This window comes from Prinia subflava, chromosome 9 (genome assembly GCF_021018805.1).
Source record: "Prinia subflava isolate CZ2003 ecotype Zambia chromosome 9, Cam_Psub_1.2, whole genome shotgun sequence".
In the NCBI taxonomy this organism is placed as follows: domain Eukaryota; kingdom Metazoa; phylum Chordata; class Aves; order Passeriformes; family Cisticolidae; genus Prinia; species Prinia subflava.
In genome coordinates this window covers 28,618,059-28,636,122 of record NC_086255.1, presented here as the reverse complement: position 1 = coordinate 28,636,122, position 18,064 = coordinate 28,618,059, and the positions used below count along the sequence as shown (strand labels likewise).

Below are 18,064 nucleotides of genomic sequence, written 5' to 3'. Positions count from 1 at the left end.
AGACAGCCCAGAGGGTGCCACGGTGGAAGGGGAATCCTGGGTGAGAACTGACAGGGAAGAGGTCGCTGGGGAGTACAAGGAGGATGCTCTGTGCTGACCCCACGCTGCTCAGGGATCCCTTAAAGCCGCGTGTAGTGGTGAGGAAACACTGCAGCAGTCAGGACAGTTCTGACTCCACTGTAACAAGATCAGGGAGCTACACAGGCACCTGAGTGTCAAAAGGGACCAGAAACAATGCTTTATTTCAAACACACTCATTTGTGTGTGTGTGTGTTTGAAATAAAGGCTAAAGCAGGCAGCAGCCCCAGAGATGAGTGTGCATTGCTAATGGGAAGCTTGTACCTAATCATAACTCCTCCTATTGTCCTCTTGGCTTTGCTGAAGCTGCTCTCGGGCTCTCTGGAGGGATAGATAATACAGATGATATGATTTATCATGTCAGTGCATACTTACAGAGTCCTTAATCTGCAGATTATTGTCATAATCGTTTGTAATGGTTTTTCTGAGCCATTGCAGACTATCATATTAAGGCAAGTTTGCTTCCTAATACATGTGATATATTTTATGCTTCACATAGTATAGTCTATGTGAACAGTAAATAAGCAACTAGAAAATCTCCTGACAAAGTCAGTGAAGTCTTGCTGGGCTCAGAGCAGTCTGTTTTAATCTCAGAATCTCTTTTTAAAAAAGAAGTCTTTGTGAAGAAATTGCCTCTGCACATTTCTTTACCTGCTCTGAGTGTCACGTAGCAATTAACTAAATCAGTGAATAGTGTCTTTTAAAACTACAAAAAAAAAAATCTGTGCAGCTAAATTATCTGTCTTGGAGTGTATTTGCGCTTTGCAGACCTGACATGATGTGAACAATAGCTGTAGATCAGTCCCCACAGGCACCCACACGCGTTGTCATGCTGTGTCACACGTGATGCCCTGGTGGTAGTGACTGCTGTGTGGCCCAGAGTGAGGTCCAGCTGGCCAAGCATGACTGCCTGCTCCTCCTGAGCCACAGAAGCCTTGTCAGCCAGAAACTCCCACTGAGGGGAGGGGCTCTGGGAGTGCTGGAAGGGTCTAGGCTGATCCAGGAAGATGGTGAAATGTGTCTCATTCTCTGTGAGCATGGTATGTCCTACCCATGGTACGCTGGTGAAATGACTTGGGGAGGAATTAAATCCAGAAAATGGTCTCTAACTTTGGTGTCTGATCTCCTTGAGTATCTATCTTTGATGTACCTGCAGAATGTGATAATTATAGGAAGTAAAAAGAGTGAACAATCTGATGTACATGATGATCTTCAGCTCTTGCCTACACATCTGTAGTTACCTAGCCTTGCTGTCTTTGATTTTCCTTCCCATACAAGCTTTCTTTTTTTACTAGGTGATATTTTGATATTAAATGCTTGTGTCTGATTAGTGCATGATATGCCCTCACCTGTGGAAACTACTGGTCTGCATTACCCATTTTAAACACTTGTGAAGCTGTGGCAAAACATTTGCAACTCAGCTGAAAAATGCATCATTTGTGGGTTTTGCTTTGTCTTTACTTAAGTGTTTTGAGAAATACATCTTGAATTTGTGTAGTATCATTTAAACAAGATGCACTTTCCAGTACTTTATGGGCTGAAATAGCAGGAGGAAGCAGAAATTACAATAGAATTGACTTGAGAGGTGTCAGTAAGAACATTGTGGGCCAAGCTGCGTTCATCTTGTGGGAACAAGTCACTCCCTGAGGTAAGGGAGTTAAGTCTGAACCAAAATATTTTCTTCATCAGAAGATATGCCTTACTTTAAATGGAAGAACATGCACAAAGAGAACCATACAAGTTTTAAATGAAAGTAGCAGGAAAAGTTAACCATGGCAATTCCTAGCTGTTACCTTTCATAGGTTTATTAGGAGCAGGTGAAAATGCAGAAGCAGGAGAACGTAAGGCTCTCTGAACCATCTCCTCCCTCTCCTTTTGGGAGGCCTTAAGCTGATATTCCAGTAGAGTGTGGTCTAGGAATTACCAAGGAAGAATACTATAATTGCACATGAAAAGTATGGCTAAGGAGGTACCTTAATAATACATGCTACCATACAGAAATAGAGGGGGAGTGCATGTGTGTGAAGGGAGTGTGTGAGAAGGAATTTTAGATAATCCCTTATACAAAGATGATGTGACATATGTATTCTAGACAATACAACATATGTGTTTAAAGAGTGGTGCAAGACACCAGAGAAAAGCCTCTTCCTTTGTGACTTGTAAATGGAAACCCAAAGTTTCTGAAAACAGTGGCATCATTATTTGCAACGTGCAATAGGATGTTGACTATTACTAAGCAAACTATTCTAAAAGAGGCATGGACTGACTCTAGACGAGTCATTCAGCTGGAGGCCACATAAGCACAATCTGCACAAGGAGACAGAAGTGAATCCTGCATACTTCTCTCACCTGGGATTGAAATGGTTTTCTTGTCTGCTGTACACTTGTCAAAATCATTGCAATAAAAAAGTCTGAGGAGGATGTTTTTTTCCTCTCAGACTAGCTGGCTATCCACCAACTTGATGCATATTGACAAATGAGAGACACAGTTTTCTCCAAAGCTTACAGGCAGAAAGTACCTGGAGAGCAATCTCACCTTTTCCTTGCATGTGCAGTGAAGCCCACTGCATGAACACCAGTGTGAGGTGACTGCTTACATGTTCAGAAAATCAGAGCCAGAATGTGCTGTTGGTTTAAACAAACAGGTTCAAATGTTCGTTTGCAGAAGAGCAGCACCTTGCAGGAATTAATGACCCTCCCAGGACATCACAGGTCTGAACAAAAGTGTGCAAGATTTTTGCATGTCTGACGCTAATCGGTTATAACTCTGTATCCCACAGGATGGGCTGACCCCCCTCCACTGTGGAGCAAGAAGTGGCCATGAACAGGTTGTAGAAATGCTGCTGGATCGTGGTGCCCCTATTCTTTCCAAAACCAAGGTACCTGATGCTCTTTCCTGGTGGGATAATCCTTGTACATTTTTTTCTTTTTCCTAATGCAATTCTATATGTCTCATATGTTTAAGGGTTTGGCAATAACTTTCCTATTTCTTAGTTATTTAAAGTAACTGTGTGGGAGCTCTCTGAAGTGAATGCCGTATGTAGAGCACGTCTGCATATGTAAAATGTGTTAAATCGAGATATACAAGAAAAGATTTCTGTGCCAACCAAAAAGGCTTGTGTGGTAACCCTATCCCTCAGAATTTCAGTAGCTGAAGATCTCTGTGTCTATCCTGGAATAAACACACGGTGATTACAATAAATCTTCAGCTTGTACCAATTTACCCTAAGGCTAGAGGAGAGACAAGAGATAAAAATAGAGCAATGTCCCTTTGCAGAGACAGCTCATATTTCCTCAGGACTTAGCCTGATTATCAGTTTCTCCACCTTCTACAGTTTATTATGCAAAATTCTTCTTGATAATTTCAAATCACCTGTGCCAGGGTGCACAGATTGCTTTAGACCCCAGGGCTGGCATTAAAGGCAGCACTTGCCAGAGCTCTCCTGGCGGTGGTCTCTGCTGTGCCGTCACTGCAGATCTCAGAGCAGCAGCCTGCTTTGCACCACTGCAGTCCATGACATCCCCACTCAGGGATGACATTTGGGCTCTGCAGTCTGTTGAGGTTCTTTCCAAAGATAACCTTCCACAACGTGTTTGTTTTTCCTTTTCTTAGTCTGTAACCAATGTGTTTCAGCAACGTTTCTGTTCCGCTGTTATTTCTTTTCTCTCTCTATCCTATTCTGTCTCAGCACCCTTCTATATTCTGCTTTTCTCCTCCCTCCTTTTTTTCCCCTTTACTGGAGTATATTTAGCATTTGTTTGGGGAGGTTGGCACCAGCTTTCCTCTGCTCAGTGAGTCACTGGCAAGAGCTGTCATGGGTAATCTGACAGACAGTTTTCACCCATCCTCTGCATGTGGAATTTCCATGGGCTCCCACAGCCTTAGCTTGCAAAATCCATGAGCAGGGGAGAACCACAAGGGGTGTCTGGGAACCCCTTGGGCCAAATCTGCCACTCCTGGAGCCTAGAGATAACACTCCAGAGAGAAAGGCTCTTCCACCCTCTCAAACAGGTCTTTTTATTACTTAAAGGGAAAAAAAAGCCAACCCAAACCACCACCAAAGCAAAACCACAAAACCCCCAACCAAAGAAAAAACCCCATGACAACAAACCAAACCAAAGAACACCCACATAAGCATGCACCCTATTTCTTTCATTTCCACCATCATAAATGAAAATCTCTCCTCAGGAACTGCACTTCTCTGTTGCATGGATGTTGTATTTCCAGGTGTCACCCCTAAACTTAAGCTGCTGCTCAAGGACTGTAGGTTTTGAATTTGTTGCTCTTCCTGAGCAGACTCACAGCCTGGCCCAGAGTTCACTAGACAAAATCAGGCAGATTACATGAGATAGTGGGTTTGAAATTGCCTAAGGCTGAGAGACAGACTGGATGTTGATGTGCAGAGGCTTATATAAACAACTTTTGCAAAATAAGAGCCTCCTCTGGAAGAGGGAAAGCTGTTACGTGTTAAAAAGTGAACAGAAGAATGTGCAGAACTTCCTGCATTTCCCTCTGATGTGTTAATTCTACCATTTTCAGAAGGTAAGCTAGGAGGTAGCTGTACCTCTGAATGGCATAAATGAATTCATTCATTTGGCACTAAACTGCAGTGCTGTCCTCTGCAAAAATAAGTGGCTCCATTCTCTTCAAATTAAGTCATATATTATTGGAAATAGGACACATCTTTGCAAGAATTTGAACTTCACAAAGTTTTCTCATGTTATGTAAAACTCTTTCAGAATAATAACCAGGCTACAGTTTGATAGCTGTTTCCTAGAGATGGTTTAGTGTAGTGCTGACCCTTTTTTGCACTGGAAGAATCTTAGGTTTATTTTCAGGGAAGGTGGTGACCTAATGGATTATAAGGGGATTTCTACAGGGAAAAATGAAAAGGGAATTCTAGTCCTGAACATGCCAATGTTTTGGGGTGTAAGAAATGACATTCCTGTCAATAAACGTCCATCTCTTTTTAATTAATGGTTTTCCAGACTTCTTTGGCTCTTTTTTCTTGCCCTAGAGTTAATGGCACTTTCCTAGGTTAAAGCTCTTTGACACAGCTACAAAACAAGCTCAGTAGTTTTATCATTACCTACTCAGACAGTTGATACTTCATTTCATCTCTATGGTCCTGTTTTGTTTGGAGTTTTTTTTATTTGGTTGTTTTAAGGTATGGTATGACCTTATTGTCCTTAATTATCAATATCTTTGATTAATCTTGAATTTCTTTCCCTTTTAATATTTTCTTGGCAATCTTTAAACAAACAGTCATGTAAGAGTATTTATAAAGTGGCTCCATGCGAAAGTACCAGATCACTTCTTGGGGTCATTGTTGGGTTGTCTCTCATGAGAAGGATATGGGCCTGGAGAAGTTAAATGTAATATTTTTATTTTGAATGTGGCTTTGAGATATGAACTGACTTGTGTAAGGTTATAGTGTATCATCGTCTGCAACAGAATTAATCCTGGTTTAGGGTATAATAAAAGACAATTTTCCAATTATTTTTTTTTGTATTCATCAACTTCTTTAGCCTCCAGTCTTGTCTCTTGCTTTTCTGCCTGAGGTCTGGCTAGCTGCTGCACTTTTCTTGTCCATGAAAGATTTTCATCGAGTATTTTGCTGACTTTTCAAATTGTCTGTTTCTTCCTTTCTTTTCCATGTGTCAGTCTTTTTGGTACAAATCTCTCCTATGAGGGAGTCCCATATCAACTTCTTGATCTCTTACTCCATTAATAAGCAGGGTTTATTGGCTGTTACTGTGAAGGATGACACTTTTCACCTGAAGGATCTTCCTTATAAAAATGGGGCAGGATGGTGTTTAAAGTTTCATGATTTTTTACTCTCACCTAAAAAGCATCATCAGTTATAAACCAGGAGGGTTTGGTGACCAAGGGAAATTAATCTTTTTTGTTCTGCTGTTAACTACAGTAGAAGACAGTGAAAACATTTTAAATGCCTTGCTGGTATCAAGCTTCTGTGCAGATAATTGCTGTAGTAGCCTTTGGGAATGGGAGAGAGGCTCATCCAAGCCAACATAAATCACAAGTGAGATGCCCATGAGATAATCTTACTTGAAAGATCCTACTGTGTCCAAGAGTATCCGTGTCTCATCTCTGCCAGTAAACTGCTCTGGGGTTCTGACAGGGTGCGCCTGTTTGCTTTCACCGTCCTGCCTCCACCCCGATTTAAAACATTGTTTTACTGCGGATTTCCACCTTTCTTTGAGAGGCTGTTACTGCTGTCACCCCGTGGGAAGGGTGAGGGGAGGGTTTGTTTGGGAGAGCCCCAGATCTCGGCGGGTTTTGCCTCGCTGCTTTGCCTTGCTGGCTGCGGTCACACGAGGGCAGTGCGTCTGTGAGCAGAGGTTTGTGTTCCGCGGTGCACACACTGTACTGGCAGTCTCTACAGCTTATAAACCATTGTGTGCTGCTGCAGGAACAGCTTCTGCACTCAAAACTCGTTTTGGTATCAGAAGAATCGAGTAAAAAAACCCCAAACCCTACAGCTGGAAGAAGTAGCTATGCACCACTGCTAACAAAGCTTCTTTCATTCTGGCATATATTTTTAATCCTTCAGCATGAAATCGTGTCAGTCCTTTCCATTTTTGAGATTTTTCTCTCATGGTCTTACTCTGGAAATATAATGTATTTTGGCAGCTTGTTCACTATTTTAAACACTTCAAGACCCAGTTCACTGATGTGTGAGTCTCTCTCAGGTGTTTCCCTGGCAGAACAGCTTTACCACTGCTGCTGGTAGGTCACAGCATGGAGGGGTTTTCAAACATTCTTAGCCCAGTTGAAACTTTTGGTGTTTTATCAATGTGGACTGGGAAGAGTGGTCTCCAGAGCTGGGTAATGTGCTGTAAGCATGTGTACAGCACAAACTCAGGAAAACACGAGTGGAGGGATGAAGGAAGGCTGTAGTGCTCACTGAGTGATGCTGTGCCCTGTGCTGTCATGCCTGGTTTATACAGGCCATGTTTAGAGTGGCAAGTGTAACTCAGCTTTAAAAACCAGCAAATTCCCTGGCTGGGGTGTCAAAAGTCACAAAGTGCTGTTCCTCATGTAGCTCATGTAAATTGAGCAGCTTGTCTGAGCCATACTGGCTTCCTTCAGAAGGAAGCTACATTCAGAGCATTGCTGGTATGTTATGATGGTATTTCAGCGTGGGGCTGCCTACAAACTCTAACCAAACCAGCTCCAAATTCTGGAGTAAGAACCCCCATCCTTACACTGAACATGTAAGGGTTTTATTTTGGGTGCTCTCTGGGCTTGCAAAATCCTTCATACAGCAAACACTCCAAGAACAAGGAGTTTCTCTTGTGTGAGCATCCTCTAACCCGTGCTGGCTGTCTCTGTTGGCAGAATGGTTTGTCTCCATTGCACATGGCAACACAAGGGGATCACCTGAACTGTGTTCAGCTCCTGATCCAGCACAACGTGCCTGTGGACGACGTCACCAATGACTACCTGACGGCGCTGCACGTGGCCGCCCACTGTGGCCACTACAAGGTCGCCAAGGTCCTCCTGGACAAGAAAGCTAATCCCAATGCCAAAGCACTGGTGAGTACACAGCAGGGCCTGCCCCCAGCCAAGCCTTCCTGCAAAGCTGTCCTGAGACTGACTGGGAGTTGTTTTCTGCCTGCTGCTGGCTGACAGAGAGGATGTGCTGTTGTTGCTGCAGCCCAAGAACAAACGCTGGAGGTTCAAAGTGTTAATAATGTGTCCTGCAATCAGACAAGGCCTTTGCTTGCAGACAGTCAGTGGTGATTTATGAATTTCTAGGTTAACTGGAGCACTTTTGCCTCCTGGTAGCTTTTTATGATCACGAATAGATCAAACAGCTGCAGACATAGCTGCTGTAGTTTTTGGTATAGAGAGAATCCTTATTTTCCAAGTGTTTTTACAGAGAAAGTAATCAGTGACATTTAAAACTGAGGGAATTTTTATAAGTTCTCAGTGATGTGAAACAGTGAAAGGTAGGAATGAGTTACATCATGAGTATTTGTGGTATTCTATGTCAGTGGAGCCACGTGCCTTTCTACTTCAGAAACAACTTCAGCAGCAAAACAAATTAGTGCAGTTAAACTGCATACAAACAGAATGCATTCATGCCTTTTGTTCAAATTGCAATCACAATCCATTCTGTTTAATTTTCATTTAAACAGAAATGTCTCTTTGATTTGTTCTTCAATAATCATTCCAAAGAAATTTACATTCTGACATGGACTGGGTTGATTGGTTTCACAGGTTGATGCTAACTCATTCAACTCCTGAAAAACATTCCAAAATTTTCCAATGAGCTCCTGAAACCCTCGCGAGCCAGGTGGGATTGACTCTCGTGGAAACAGCGCAGGCTGCACAGATTTCCTTCCCTCAGCCCCTGTACTGTTTGTGTCAGATCAGCCTGGGTTCAGGGGTCTGTGGTCAAGCTATTGCCAGATGTGAAACACACTGAGCTCACCCTGGACATTGTCCACTCCAAAGAGAGGGGTCAGCACTGGAACAGACAATGACATGGGCCCCAAATCATGAAAACATGCAATATTCTTTACTGTCTGGCAGGTAAAAAAGGACAGTTTTGATCACATCTGAGGGACCAGCTCTGCCAGTTGTTTCCAGAACGTTCTGCAAAGCCTCTTTTGTACCGAGCAGTATCAGCATTCAGTGCTCTGATGTTACTGTACAAACAGCCTATTTTCCTCATTTACTTTTTTTTTCTGTGGTATTTGGACAGCCTATTTTCCTAATTTACTTTTTTTTTTATGTGCTATCATCTCACACTAAATAAGATAGTAGTCCTAATGTGCACATCTCTTTTAAAGGAAGGGGTGAAATACTTGTAGTTGCAGTAAGCTGACAGGTAATGAATGAGAAAACAAAACAAAACAAACAAGTAGTAAAAATAGTTGAGAAGATGTGAATTCCAGAGCCCATAAAAGGTAAAGTGTTTTTTTTATCAGATGTTCTAAAAGGTCAAAAGAAAACCAGCCAAAAAACCCCATCCCAAATTCCCAAAAAACTCCAGCAGAAAACCCCAGCCAGTTAACAGTGAATGTGTAAGCAAAAATAAAGGATTTTATACTTCTGCGTGAATTGAGATTTTTTTCAAAATAAATTAATTATTAGAGTGGGCAGCGTATTTAATAATTAAGACTGGATATATTAAATAGATCTTTATCTTCTTAAAAATTTTTACTTTCTATTATATGAAAAATGTAGCAATTCCAAAATAAATTTGAGAGTTGTTCCTTTAAAATGGAAAAATCTTTTATGTGAATTCCATACTCAGTTCTATTTTTTAATGACATGAGGCATCAAAATTGTGCTCTTTCTCTTTTTCAGAATGGTTTCACACCTCTTCACATTGCCTGCAAGAAAAACAGAATAAAAGTAATGGAACTTCTTCTAAAGCACGGTGCATCAATTCAAGCTGTAACTGAGGTAAGAAATGGTCTTTTCCATGCTTGTCTTTGCTTTTCCTGCAAAATTCATTGTAACTGTTGATTAATATGTCAACATTTCTGAATGAGCATGGACCAATTAAGTCAACAGTTATTTTCAACTAGATATTAGGAAATAATAAAACTGAACAATAAAGTTGGTTGCCCAAATGAATTGCAAGCAACTGGTGTATGTTGGGATTACAGTGAGAATAACAAGTGAAATTTAACAAAAAAGATGTCAAATGTACCATTTCTGCCAAATTTTTTCTGTAATTTAAGGCACTGAGGATGAAATTTGCTCTGTTACAGACATCGAGGTGAAGACTATGCTTCACTCAAGTCCTTTTCAAAACGCGGTTTAATTCAGACCTTGTTCTGGCTTTCCACAAAGAAGTTATATTCTCCCACCATCATGGGACATCACAAATCACCTAGACAGAAATCAATATGCAGTCACTTCACTCAGCACGAGATAGTCTGCACCCAGTTGTTGGAACAATTTTGAGATCAATTAAGTACCTAAGGGAATTTTTATCTCTGTGTGTGTATATTGTACCAAGTTAGGAGAGGAGGAAAGATCCCATGTATGAATGTGTGGCCACTGTGGAGTGGGCCAGGTTAGAAAATGACAGGCAATTCCGTGGATTAAACAAGGTGCAGTGGGGAATAGTTCATCTCCACAGAGACCTGACAGAGTTTGATTTAACGTGTGTGGGGTTGTTCTAACTATTCAGCAGCAAACCATACAGATCCCTTCCTGGCTCGCTTGAGGCAGAACTCTGCCCTGGCTACAGTTCATGTAGCTCCAGACTAGCATTTAAAAACTTTTAAAAGCATTTACTAAATTGTTTGAAATAGGTTAAAAAAAAAAAAAAAAAGTAACGCACTCAGCCAGTTATTCTGCCTTCCTGCTCATGTTTGCTGTTCTGCATGAGAAAGGAAGTGTTTTCCTCACTTCTGCCCTCTGGGGCTTGTATATATCTGTGGGGAAGCTGCCTAAATCATGGGGATTTCCAGAGATCCACTGAGCTTTCTCCTTCTTTTGGTAGCAAAACACCTCTGGCTGACTGTTGGTACAGCTGTGCAGAGGCAGCTGTGAGGAGGCTTTGAGGATGACTCTGCTTGGGGAAATACTAACTACCAATTGGATTTTTAAAGCAAAATCCTTGAGGTTGTGCCCTGGTGAATGACTGCTCCATTTTTTCTCTCTCTCCATCTCCTTCTCTCCAGTTGGGCTTTCATATCCTGTGTAAGGGCAGTGGTGCAGATTCATGAGGGTGATCTTTTTTGCACAAACGGAATGTTTCAGAATGTCTTGCCTTTGTACCAGGAATGCTTCTATCTTTTTTTTTTTTTCTCCTGTTCCAAGATGATATTTAGCAAATGCCTAATCTTAATCTTACTTAGCTATGCTTGATTTTGTTGATGAAGCACTACTGGATTCCTAGAACATTTCTGTTTGCTAATGAACCACACTCATAGGAGTTTCCAATTCTGCGTGCCCTTTCATTTAAGCACATGTATATTGTTTTAAGAAGATAAAACCCTCTCAGAAGAGCAAGCAGATGGGTTTACTTGCTTTGGAAAAATTTATGTTTTCCTCATGGCATTCTTGTAAAGGCATGTGGAAGTAGATATTTAAATTGGACTTTGGTCTGTTTTTCAGTCGGGCCTAACTCCAATCCATGTTGCTGCCTTCATGGGACATGTAAATATTGTATCGCAGCTAGTGCATCATGGAGCATCCCCCAACACTACCAATGTGGTGAGTCACAGGTTCCCTTTCAGCCAGGCAGCGCTGGGAATGCGTGATAAAATCTGGGAGCAGCACTGGTGTCGTTCTGCTGTCCACCATCCACCATCCACCTCCACGGCACCTGTGGCTGGAGTGATGGGAAAATGCATCCTGCTGACTCCTGCTTGGGAGATGCTTGGCAGGTTAAGGAAATTTCCAAAGGGGCTGACCCTAAGCAGGCTCTAATTCTTTGATTTTCTGAAGTAAAGAATGAGAACATACTGCAGCTTCTCAGCTGTAATTTTTGAGGTCTGTGCTTGCCTGTTGAGCACCATTTTCCCAAGACCCCGGGGGTGTGCCATTTAAGGAGAGTTCAGCAGACTGCAGCAGATTGTGGGGACATATTGCCCGTGTCCATCCAGCCGTCCGAGCGCGCCCTTCTGCTGGCTGCGTGCCCCAAGGCTCCCGGGGCGTGTGTGAAAACTGAACTTGGTCTTGGATGGGTGTTGGAAAGTTGGGAAGTGGGACAGAAGCAGAAGCTTGTTGATCCTCTTTAACAGCTTGGCCTCCTTTTTGCTTTCCATACGCAGGTGCAGCTAGAAGACAATATTTTGTAAAAGTCTTCGCCTGCTAATTCTATTAAATTATGTAAAAATGCAACACCTTTTGTTAATTGACAGGTGTTTGTTCCTAAAGACGTATTGATACCCAAAAATGTAGAAACCACTTGCCCTCCTGAATTGTTCTGGTTGCCTTGGATTTGTCTTTCATTAAGTCCATGAAGCTTTAGTTGAATGTACTCAGTAATGATTTTTTTTTTTTCCTTCTTGTTCAATCATCTCAGTGCTTGTCAGATAACAAATTATAGTAGGGGCATAAGGCATTACAGAAGGAAAGCCAAATATATGTGTGCCTGAATATACAAAACTTGAAATGCATTTTTTACTAAATTCAACTCTGATTAAAAGGACGTAATTTTTGAGATTGCTAATAAAATGCTAGTAAAATAAAAATTGCACTGTCTCTTTTCAGCAAAAAGTAGTGACAAAGGCACTACTGATTTGGAAAAATGACCCTGCAATAAATTGCTTTGCAGCACACAGTGACAGGTCAAATATTGATCTAATCTTACATTTTACAGACAGCTGTCTTGATTTGGAAAGACAGGAGTCTGCTAAGGAAGGCAGGAGCCTCCCTTGGAATGGAGAATGTAAACCCTCTCCCTCCAAATTATTATAATTTTGAAATTAAGGGGCTCTCAGGCAAAGATATGGGATTAGGAATAACAATTCTTTACTAGGAAAATTAAAATAAAAATGTTGTAGTACAAAAAAGCAAACAAACAAAAAAAGAAAACACAGAGTCAGAACACACCCTGACACCCTGTTGGTCAGGGTGTTGGCAGCAGCCCAGTCAAGTCCTCCTGCAGTGACAGATGTGGTTCTGTTGGAGCAATGATCCTCTAGAAGGGTGTAATTTCCTCTGAAAGTCCAGTAGTGGTGAGATGTGTCCAGATTTCCTCTGGGAATGCAGTGCACACAGGCTGTGCTGGGCTCTGAATGCCAGGGTTTATCCAGGTGGGAATGCAGTGCACACAGGCTGTGCTGGGCTCTGAATGCCAGGGTTTATCCAGGTGGGAATGCAGTGCACACAGGCTGTGCTGGGCTCTGAATGCCAGGGTTTATCCAGATGGGAATGCAGTGCACACAGGCTGTGCTGGGCTCTGAATGCCAGGGTTTATCCAGGTGGGAATGCAGTGCACACAGGCTGTGCTGGGCTCTGAATGCCAGGGTTTATCCAGGTGGGAATGCTGGGCTCCTCCCCTGGGTGCAGCATCTCCCATGGATGATGGAATTGTATCAGCCCTGCAGGGAGCCTCGATGGCCCATGGACAGCAGAGATCCCCTGCAGGGAGGATGGGTGTGGAGGAGATAAAGAACTCTGCCCCAGCTGGTTTGAACAGCTGGTAACACAGAATACACACCCCCAGTTACATTTTGCATTGCAACCCAAGACAACAACTGCAGCAGAGTTTTCCAGTGGAGATCATTGTGAGCAGGGAATTTCTGAGCCGGTATTTCTGTGTTTATGAAATGTACTGGTGTTTGTTCTTCCTGCAGTGTGGTTTTAATTCTGTTCTGTTTTTGCTGCTGTGTACAGAGAGGAGAGACAGCGTTGCACATGGCAGCCAGAGCTGGCCAGACAGAGGTCGTCCGGTACCTGGTACAAAACGGAGCCCAGGTGGAGGCCAAGGCCAAGGTGAGGAGTGGCCCAGGTGTGACAAACCTGGGTGATCTGCACTGGACAGAGCAGGGACTCACGTTCATCTTGTGTGTGTCCTTCAGGACGAGCAAGAGGTGAAGCTGAGCCTTTGTGATGCCCACTGATGCTTTGTTATATCCCTCTTACTGTAGCCATGAGTGATCTGTAAGAGACAAGGCAGAAGGTGTCAGGTTGATACCATCCCAGTTTTTAATATAAATTATCATGTGTTTGAAGAGGTTTATTTTTAAAGTGGGGCTTAAGGAGGGAGAGGAATTTCTCAAATCTGCTTTTATTTCAGCAGAACTGGAAGCCCCTGGTTTCTGGTGTCTCCTGTCATGTTCTTAGAGCAACAGCCTGCATGTATTCAAAAATAGTTAGACTCCTAAAGAGCACCATCTAAAGGAAACAATTGCAAAGTTGAGGAAGGTAAGGGTGGAGGAAAAAGAAATAGCTAAAAGGCATGAAAGAACATGCATAATTATCAAAGAGCTCCAGGAAACAGGCAGGGCAAGGAGATAAATGGGTGCAATAAATAGCAGTCTTAATAGGTATACTCAGGAAATATTTTTTCCCCAAATGGTCATAAAATAGATATAACCTAAAAAAAAACCAAACTGTTTTTCATTGTGGAATTATCTGTGAATTGGGTCACAAATAAGTTTGCTGTTAAGATTATTTACTTATAAGGAACTCTGACTAAATATTTATGGCTGATACACTTTATATCTGCAAGGAGCCTGACAATAGAACTGATTCATGTGGTTTGTAAATCTCCAAAGACAGTCTTGAAAGTGAACAGCTCGTGCTCAGAAGCAGTCATGCAAATATTTTCTGAGTAAATTCACAGAATGATTTAATTTGTGCAAACTGCCATTGCCTGTGATCAGTTTGTTATCATAAATAACAACTAAATACAAGCAGTAGATAATACACTAGTGCTAACATCAGCTGTGAGAAATCTGTGGAAAACAGGCACAAACTGGAATCATTTAAGAACCACAAAGATGCTCCCCCAGTCAGAGGAGAATTGCCCTGCAGAGGAGCAGCATGTCCTGGCATGCTCCCATCCTATACCCAGAGGTGTAAAATCACTCTTGTAGGGTGGGCATGAAGTCTCCCTTGAAGAGAACAGCCCAGAACTGCAGGACATGGGGTAGCAGTGCTCAAAGGGTAGGAAATTCAGCAGGGGAAAATGGGGAGAGAAAGATGCTTGGCCATACTGTTGTCATAGTGTGTTTAATCCAAAGATTGTACAAGAGAAAAGGGGGATGACAAAAATACAAAACCAAATAATGAAGAGGTGAGAAATTATCTCTTAAATGCTCAGAACAGGGTCACAACACCCTAACATTTTCAGTGAAGGAAAACAAATAAACCATAAGATTCATGACAGGGAAACACCTATACTTAAAGCTCTTCAGATTATTGTCTTCTGAATGAGAAAAGTGACAATTTCCACAGCATGCTCTATCATCAGTTACATCTAGGGAAAAGTTAACTGCAAAATACCAAACAATCATTCACCACTTTAAAAAGCACAAAAATAATGATACTTTATGCAAGTTTCCAGGCAATAATTGATTGAGCCATTAAATGTTGCTGAGAAACATAGAAGAAATCAAGGTGTGAGCACTGGCTTTGTTTTAGGAAAGGTCTGCAAAGCAAAGTGAGGCAAATCCAAATAAGGAAGAAAATGGATAAATTTATTAATTTCTATGGATTGTGTCACTGTCTGGAATATTTTGTGGTGCACTAACAAAGAGCAAGGTATCTTTATGATATGGTAGAGAAAGCCAGTGTACAACATTCACTAACTAAGGCCTCATAGAGTTAACCCTCATCTGCAGTTTTGAAAAGTGACAGAACGTGGGCAAATCTTTTGTGTGCCCATGAGAGGTGCAGTTATCTCACACAGGCCTGTGTGGTTCCCTCTGTGTTTAGGATGACCAAACGCCGCTGCACATTTCTGCCCGCCTGGGAAAAGCAGACATCGTGCAGCAGCTGCTGCAGCAGGGAGCATCCCCCAATGCAGCCACCACGTCAGGATACACACCCCTGCACCTCTCTGCTCGGGAAGGGCACGAAGATGTAGCTTCTGTTCTTTTGGATCATGGTGCATCTCTGTCTATCATCACCAAGGTAAGCAAGCTGCAGGAGGGACAGCTCAAATTGTAAAATATACCTGTAGCAAGGGCTGCTTGTGAGTGGAATGCTGCAAGAGTCATAATACATACAGTGTGAGTGTGAGCTGCATTTTATTAAAAGGGTACAAAGTCAAGCTTGTACCTCAGCACCTGATGGATAACACAGCCCAGTGATCAGACCTGCATTTTCTTGGAATGGAAGGAATGCAGGGCAGAAATTCCAGACGGGTGTTGATAGGCTTGCCCTTGGGTCTTGCGTAGTGTGAAGAAAGGAACAGGCTCTTCCCTTGTTTAATGTAGGTAGGGCTTTGCCTTGCAAGGGAAGGGCCTCCGACCCCACAGGGCAATTTGGAATGTGCAGACTTGCTGCCTGTGCTCAGGGCTGCATAAGGGGGTGGTTGGAAATAACTGCATCCTTGCAGATCAGAGACAAACCTTGCCCTGAGAAAGAGTGCCCAGGACTGCTATATTACTGCTTTCTCTTACAGAAAGGATTTACTCCACTACATGTGGCTGCAAAGTACGGGAAAATTGAGGTAGCCAACCTCCTGCTTCAGAAGAATGCATCTCCTGATGCTTCTGGAAAGGTAGGACAGAAGGAGCCACTGCCACTTGCACAGCAAATACCTCAAACTAGCTAATATTTTATTAATGTCCTCCTACCCACTTACCATCACACTAGTATCCACAGCCTGGGTTTAGCTGGAATTTGTTTCATGTGGTATTCCAGTCCCTGCTGGGGCTGCCAAGATCCAGCAAACTCCTGACAAAGTGACTTTTATTGTCATTAATGGACAACAAAGTGATGTGCTCTGTGTTCACATCCAGGGGAATGGAGACAAACCATTCCCCTCTGTTCCTGCCCAGACTATTTACAGTCCTTATCAGGGTGTTTGGGTAGCTGGCCCTGCTTCCCCAGGTCCCATGATGGGGAGGGGGTGGGGGGCAAAGGCCAATAGGACTTCAAGCTTTTTAAACCAGCCCAGCTTGGATTTTTATAGATGCAAGGGGCAGTAAAAGGAAAACATTGCCAAGGGTGTGACCTCCTTACCCTGGGGGCAGCACAGATATGTGCTTCTCTGTCCATCTGCCCTGGGAAAAGTGAATGGGGCTTTCACAGCTCGGGAAGGATTTCCAAATCTGTTTTATTTTTTGATTTTACAAGTTCCCAAAGGCTCTGGATACATGAATGGGTAACAAACGTGTTTTTTCACCTTATCTGCTGGAATGTTCCAAACTCCTGAGTTTCCCCTGCGGAGAGTGTGTAACAGCCCTTGTTTGTTCTGCGTGTGTTTTTAGAGCGGGTTAACACCACTGCATGTAGCTGCACACTACGATAATCAAAAAGTGGCCCTCCTCCTGTTGGACCAGGGAGCCTCACCTCATGCCTCTCCCAAGGTACAAGTACTGCCCACTCTGGGGAAACAATACCCAGGCTCTTTATGTCCCTTTTTTCCCTGTCCAGCCCTGTTCTTTCCAGGCTGTGTGTGTTTGCAGTTACAGGAGGCTCAGTGACCTTGTTCGTTAATGTATCACATCCACATAAAACTGCTAGAATAATCTGCAGGTGAATAAAATAGCAATTTTAAAAAGCAAATGAAGATGCAGAAGCACTTTAAATCACCAGTTTCAGTCTCAGAAAATACTGAGCCTTGCTTTCTTTTGTCCAGCCTCTTCAGTAACTACTCCAAGCTAGCCAACTTTGTATCATTGCATCTTAAGATTTGTGCAGGGCAAGCTTGGGGTTAAAGCCCAGCTGTACAGGGGTACTTCTGTTTGTGCCACAGGATGGCATCTGAGGTGAGATAAGTTTCTCAGCACAATATATGTAATTAATCATGTGCTTCACAATACTTCTTCCCTAGTGTAAATGGATTGGCAAGAATTAAAACTAGTCACAGCCCTGCTTTGATTGTAATTTACTGTAGGCAAGACAATAGCCAGTGTAAGGTTTCAGAGGATATAAAAGAATGAATATGTAAATTTATTCTGGTAGTGCATAGAACAAAGGGAATTTAAATAAGCTTAAACTGTCTATTTCTTTTGTGGATCCCAGTTTTAAGTATGGGAATGATAAATACTATAATCAATCAAAGTATAATCGATATTTCAACAGGACCATTGGGTAAAGCAGGATGGAAGCATATGTAGGTTAAAGCAGGTAAAGTGCAGTGTAAATACGTCATTTGAAACAACCCAGATAATTTTCTTAAATCGCTGTAAAAAAAACCCAAACCTTTTGGAGAAAGGAGAGCTAGTGGAAAAGCCAGTGTTGCAGTTAGAGGGGCAGCACTCCTCGATTGCCTTCCTCTCATGCGTGGCTGAGTGCAGCCGTGGCACTGGAGGCCCTCTGCAGGGCTGAAGGAGAGGATGGAGTGTGCCAGCATGGTAGGTCCCA

General features: G+C 42.6%; 1 protein-coding gene across 12 annotated transcripts in view; it reads left to right on the top strand.

The window, feature by feature from the left end:
* ANK3 (ankyrin 3) overlaps nt 1-18,064 on the top strand; it is a 347,448-nt gene that overhangs the window by 231,228 nt on the left and 98,156 nt on the right. For all 12 annotated transcript variants that reach the window (XM_063406078.1, XM_063406085.1, XM_063406077.1 and 9 more), the window contains 8 exons: nt 2,859-2,957; nt 7,442-7,639; nt 9,422-9,520; nt 11,189-11,287; nt 13,418-13,516; nt 15,464-15,661; nt 16,155-16,253; nt 16,966-17,064. In XM_063406078.1, the coding sequence (XP_063262148.1) occupies nt 2,859-2,957; nt 7,442-7,639; nt 9,422-9,520; nt 11,189-11,287; nt 13,418-13,516; nt 15,464-15,661; nt 16,155-16,253; nt 16,966-17,064 (990 nt within the window). The remainder of the gene's footprint in view (nt 1-2,858; nt 2,958-7,441; nt 7,640-9,421; nt 9,521-11,188; nt 11,288-13,417; nt 13,517-15,463; nt 15,662-16,154; nt 16,254-16,965; nt 17,065-18,064) is intronic.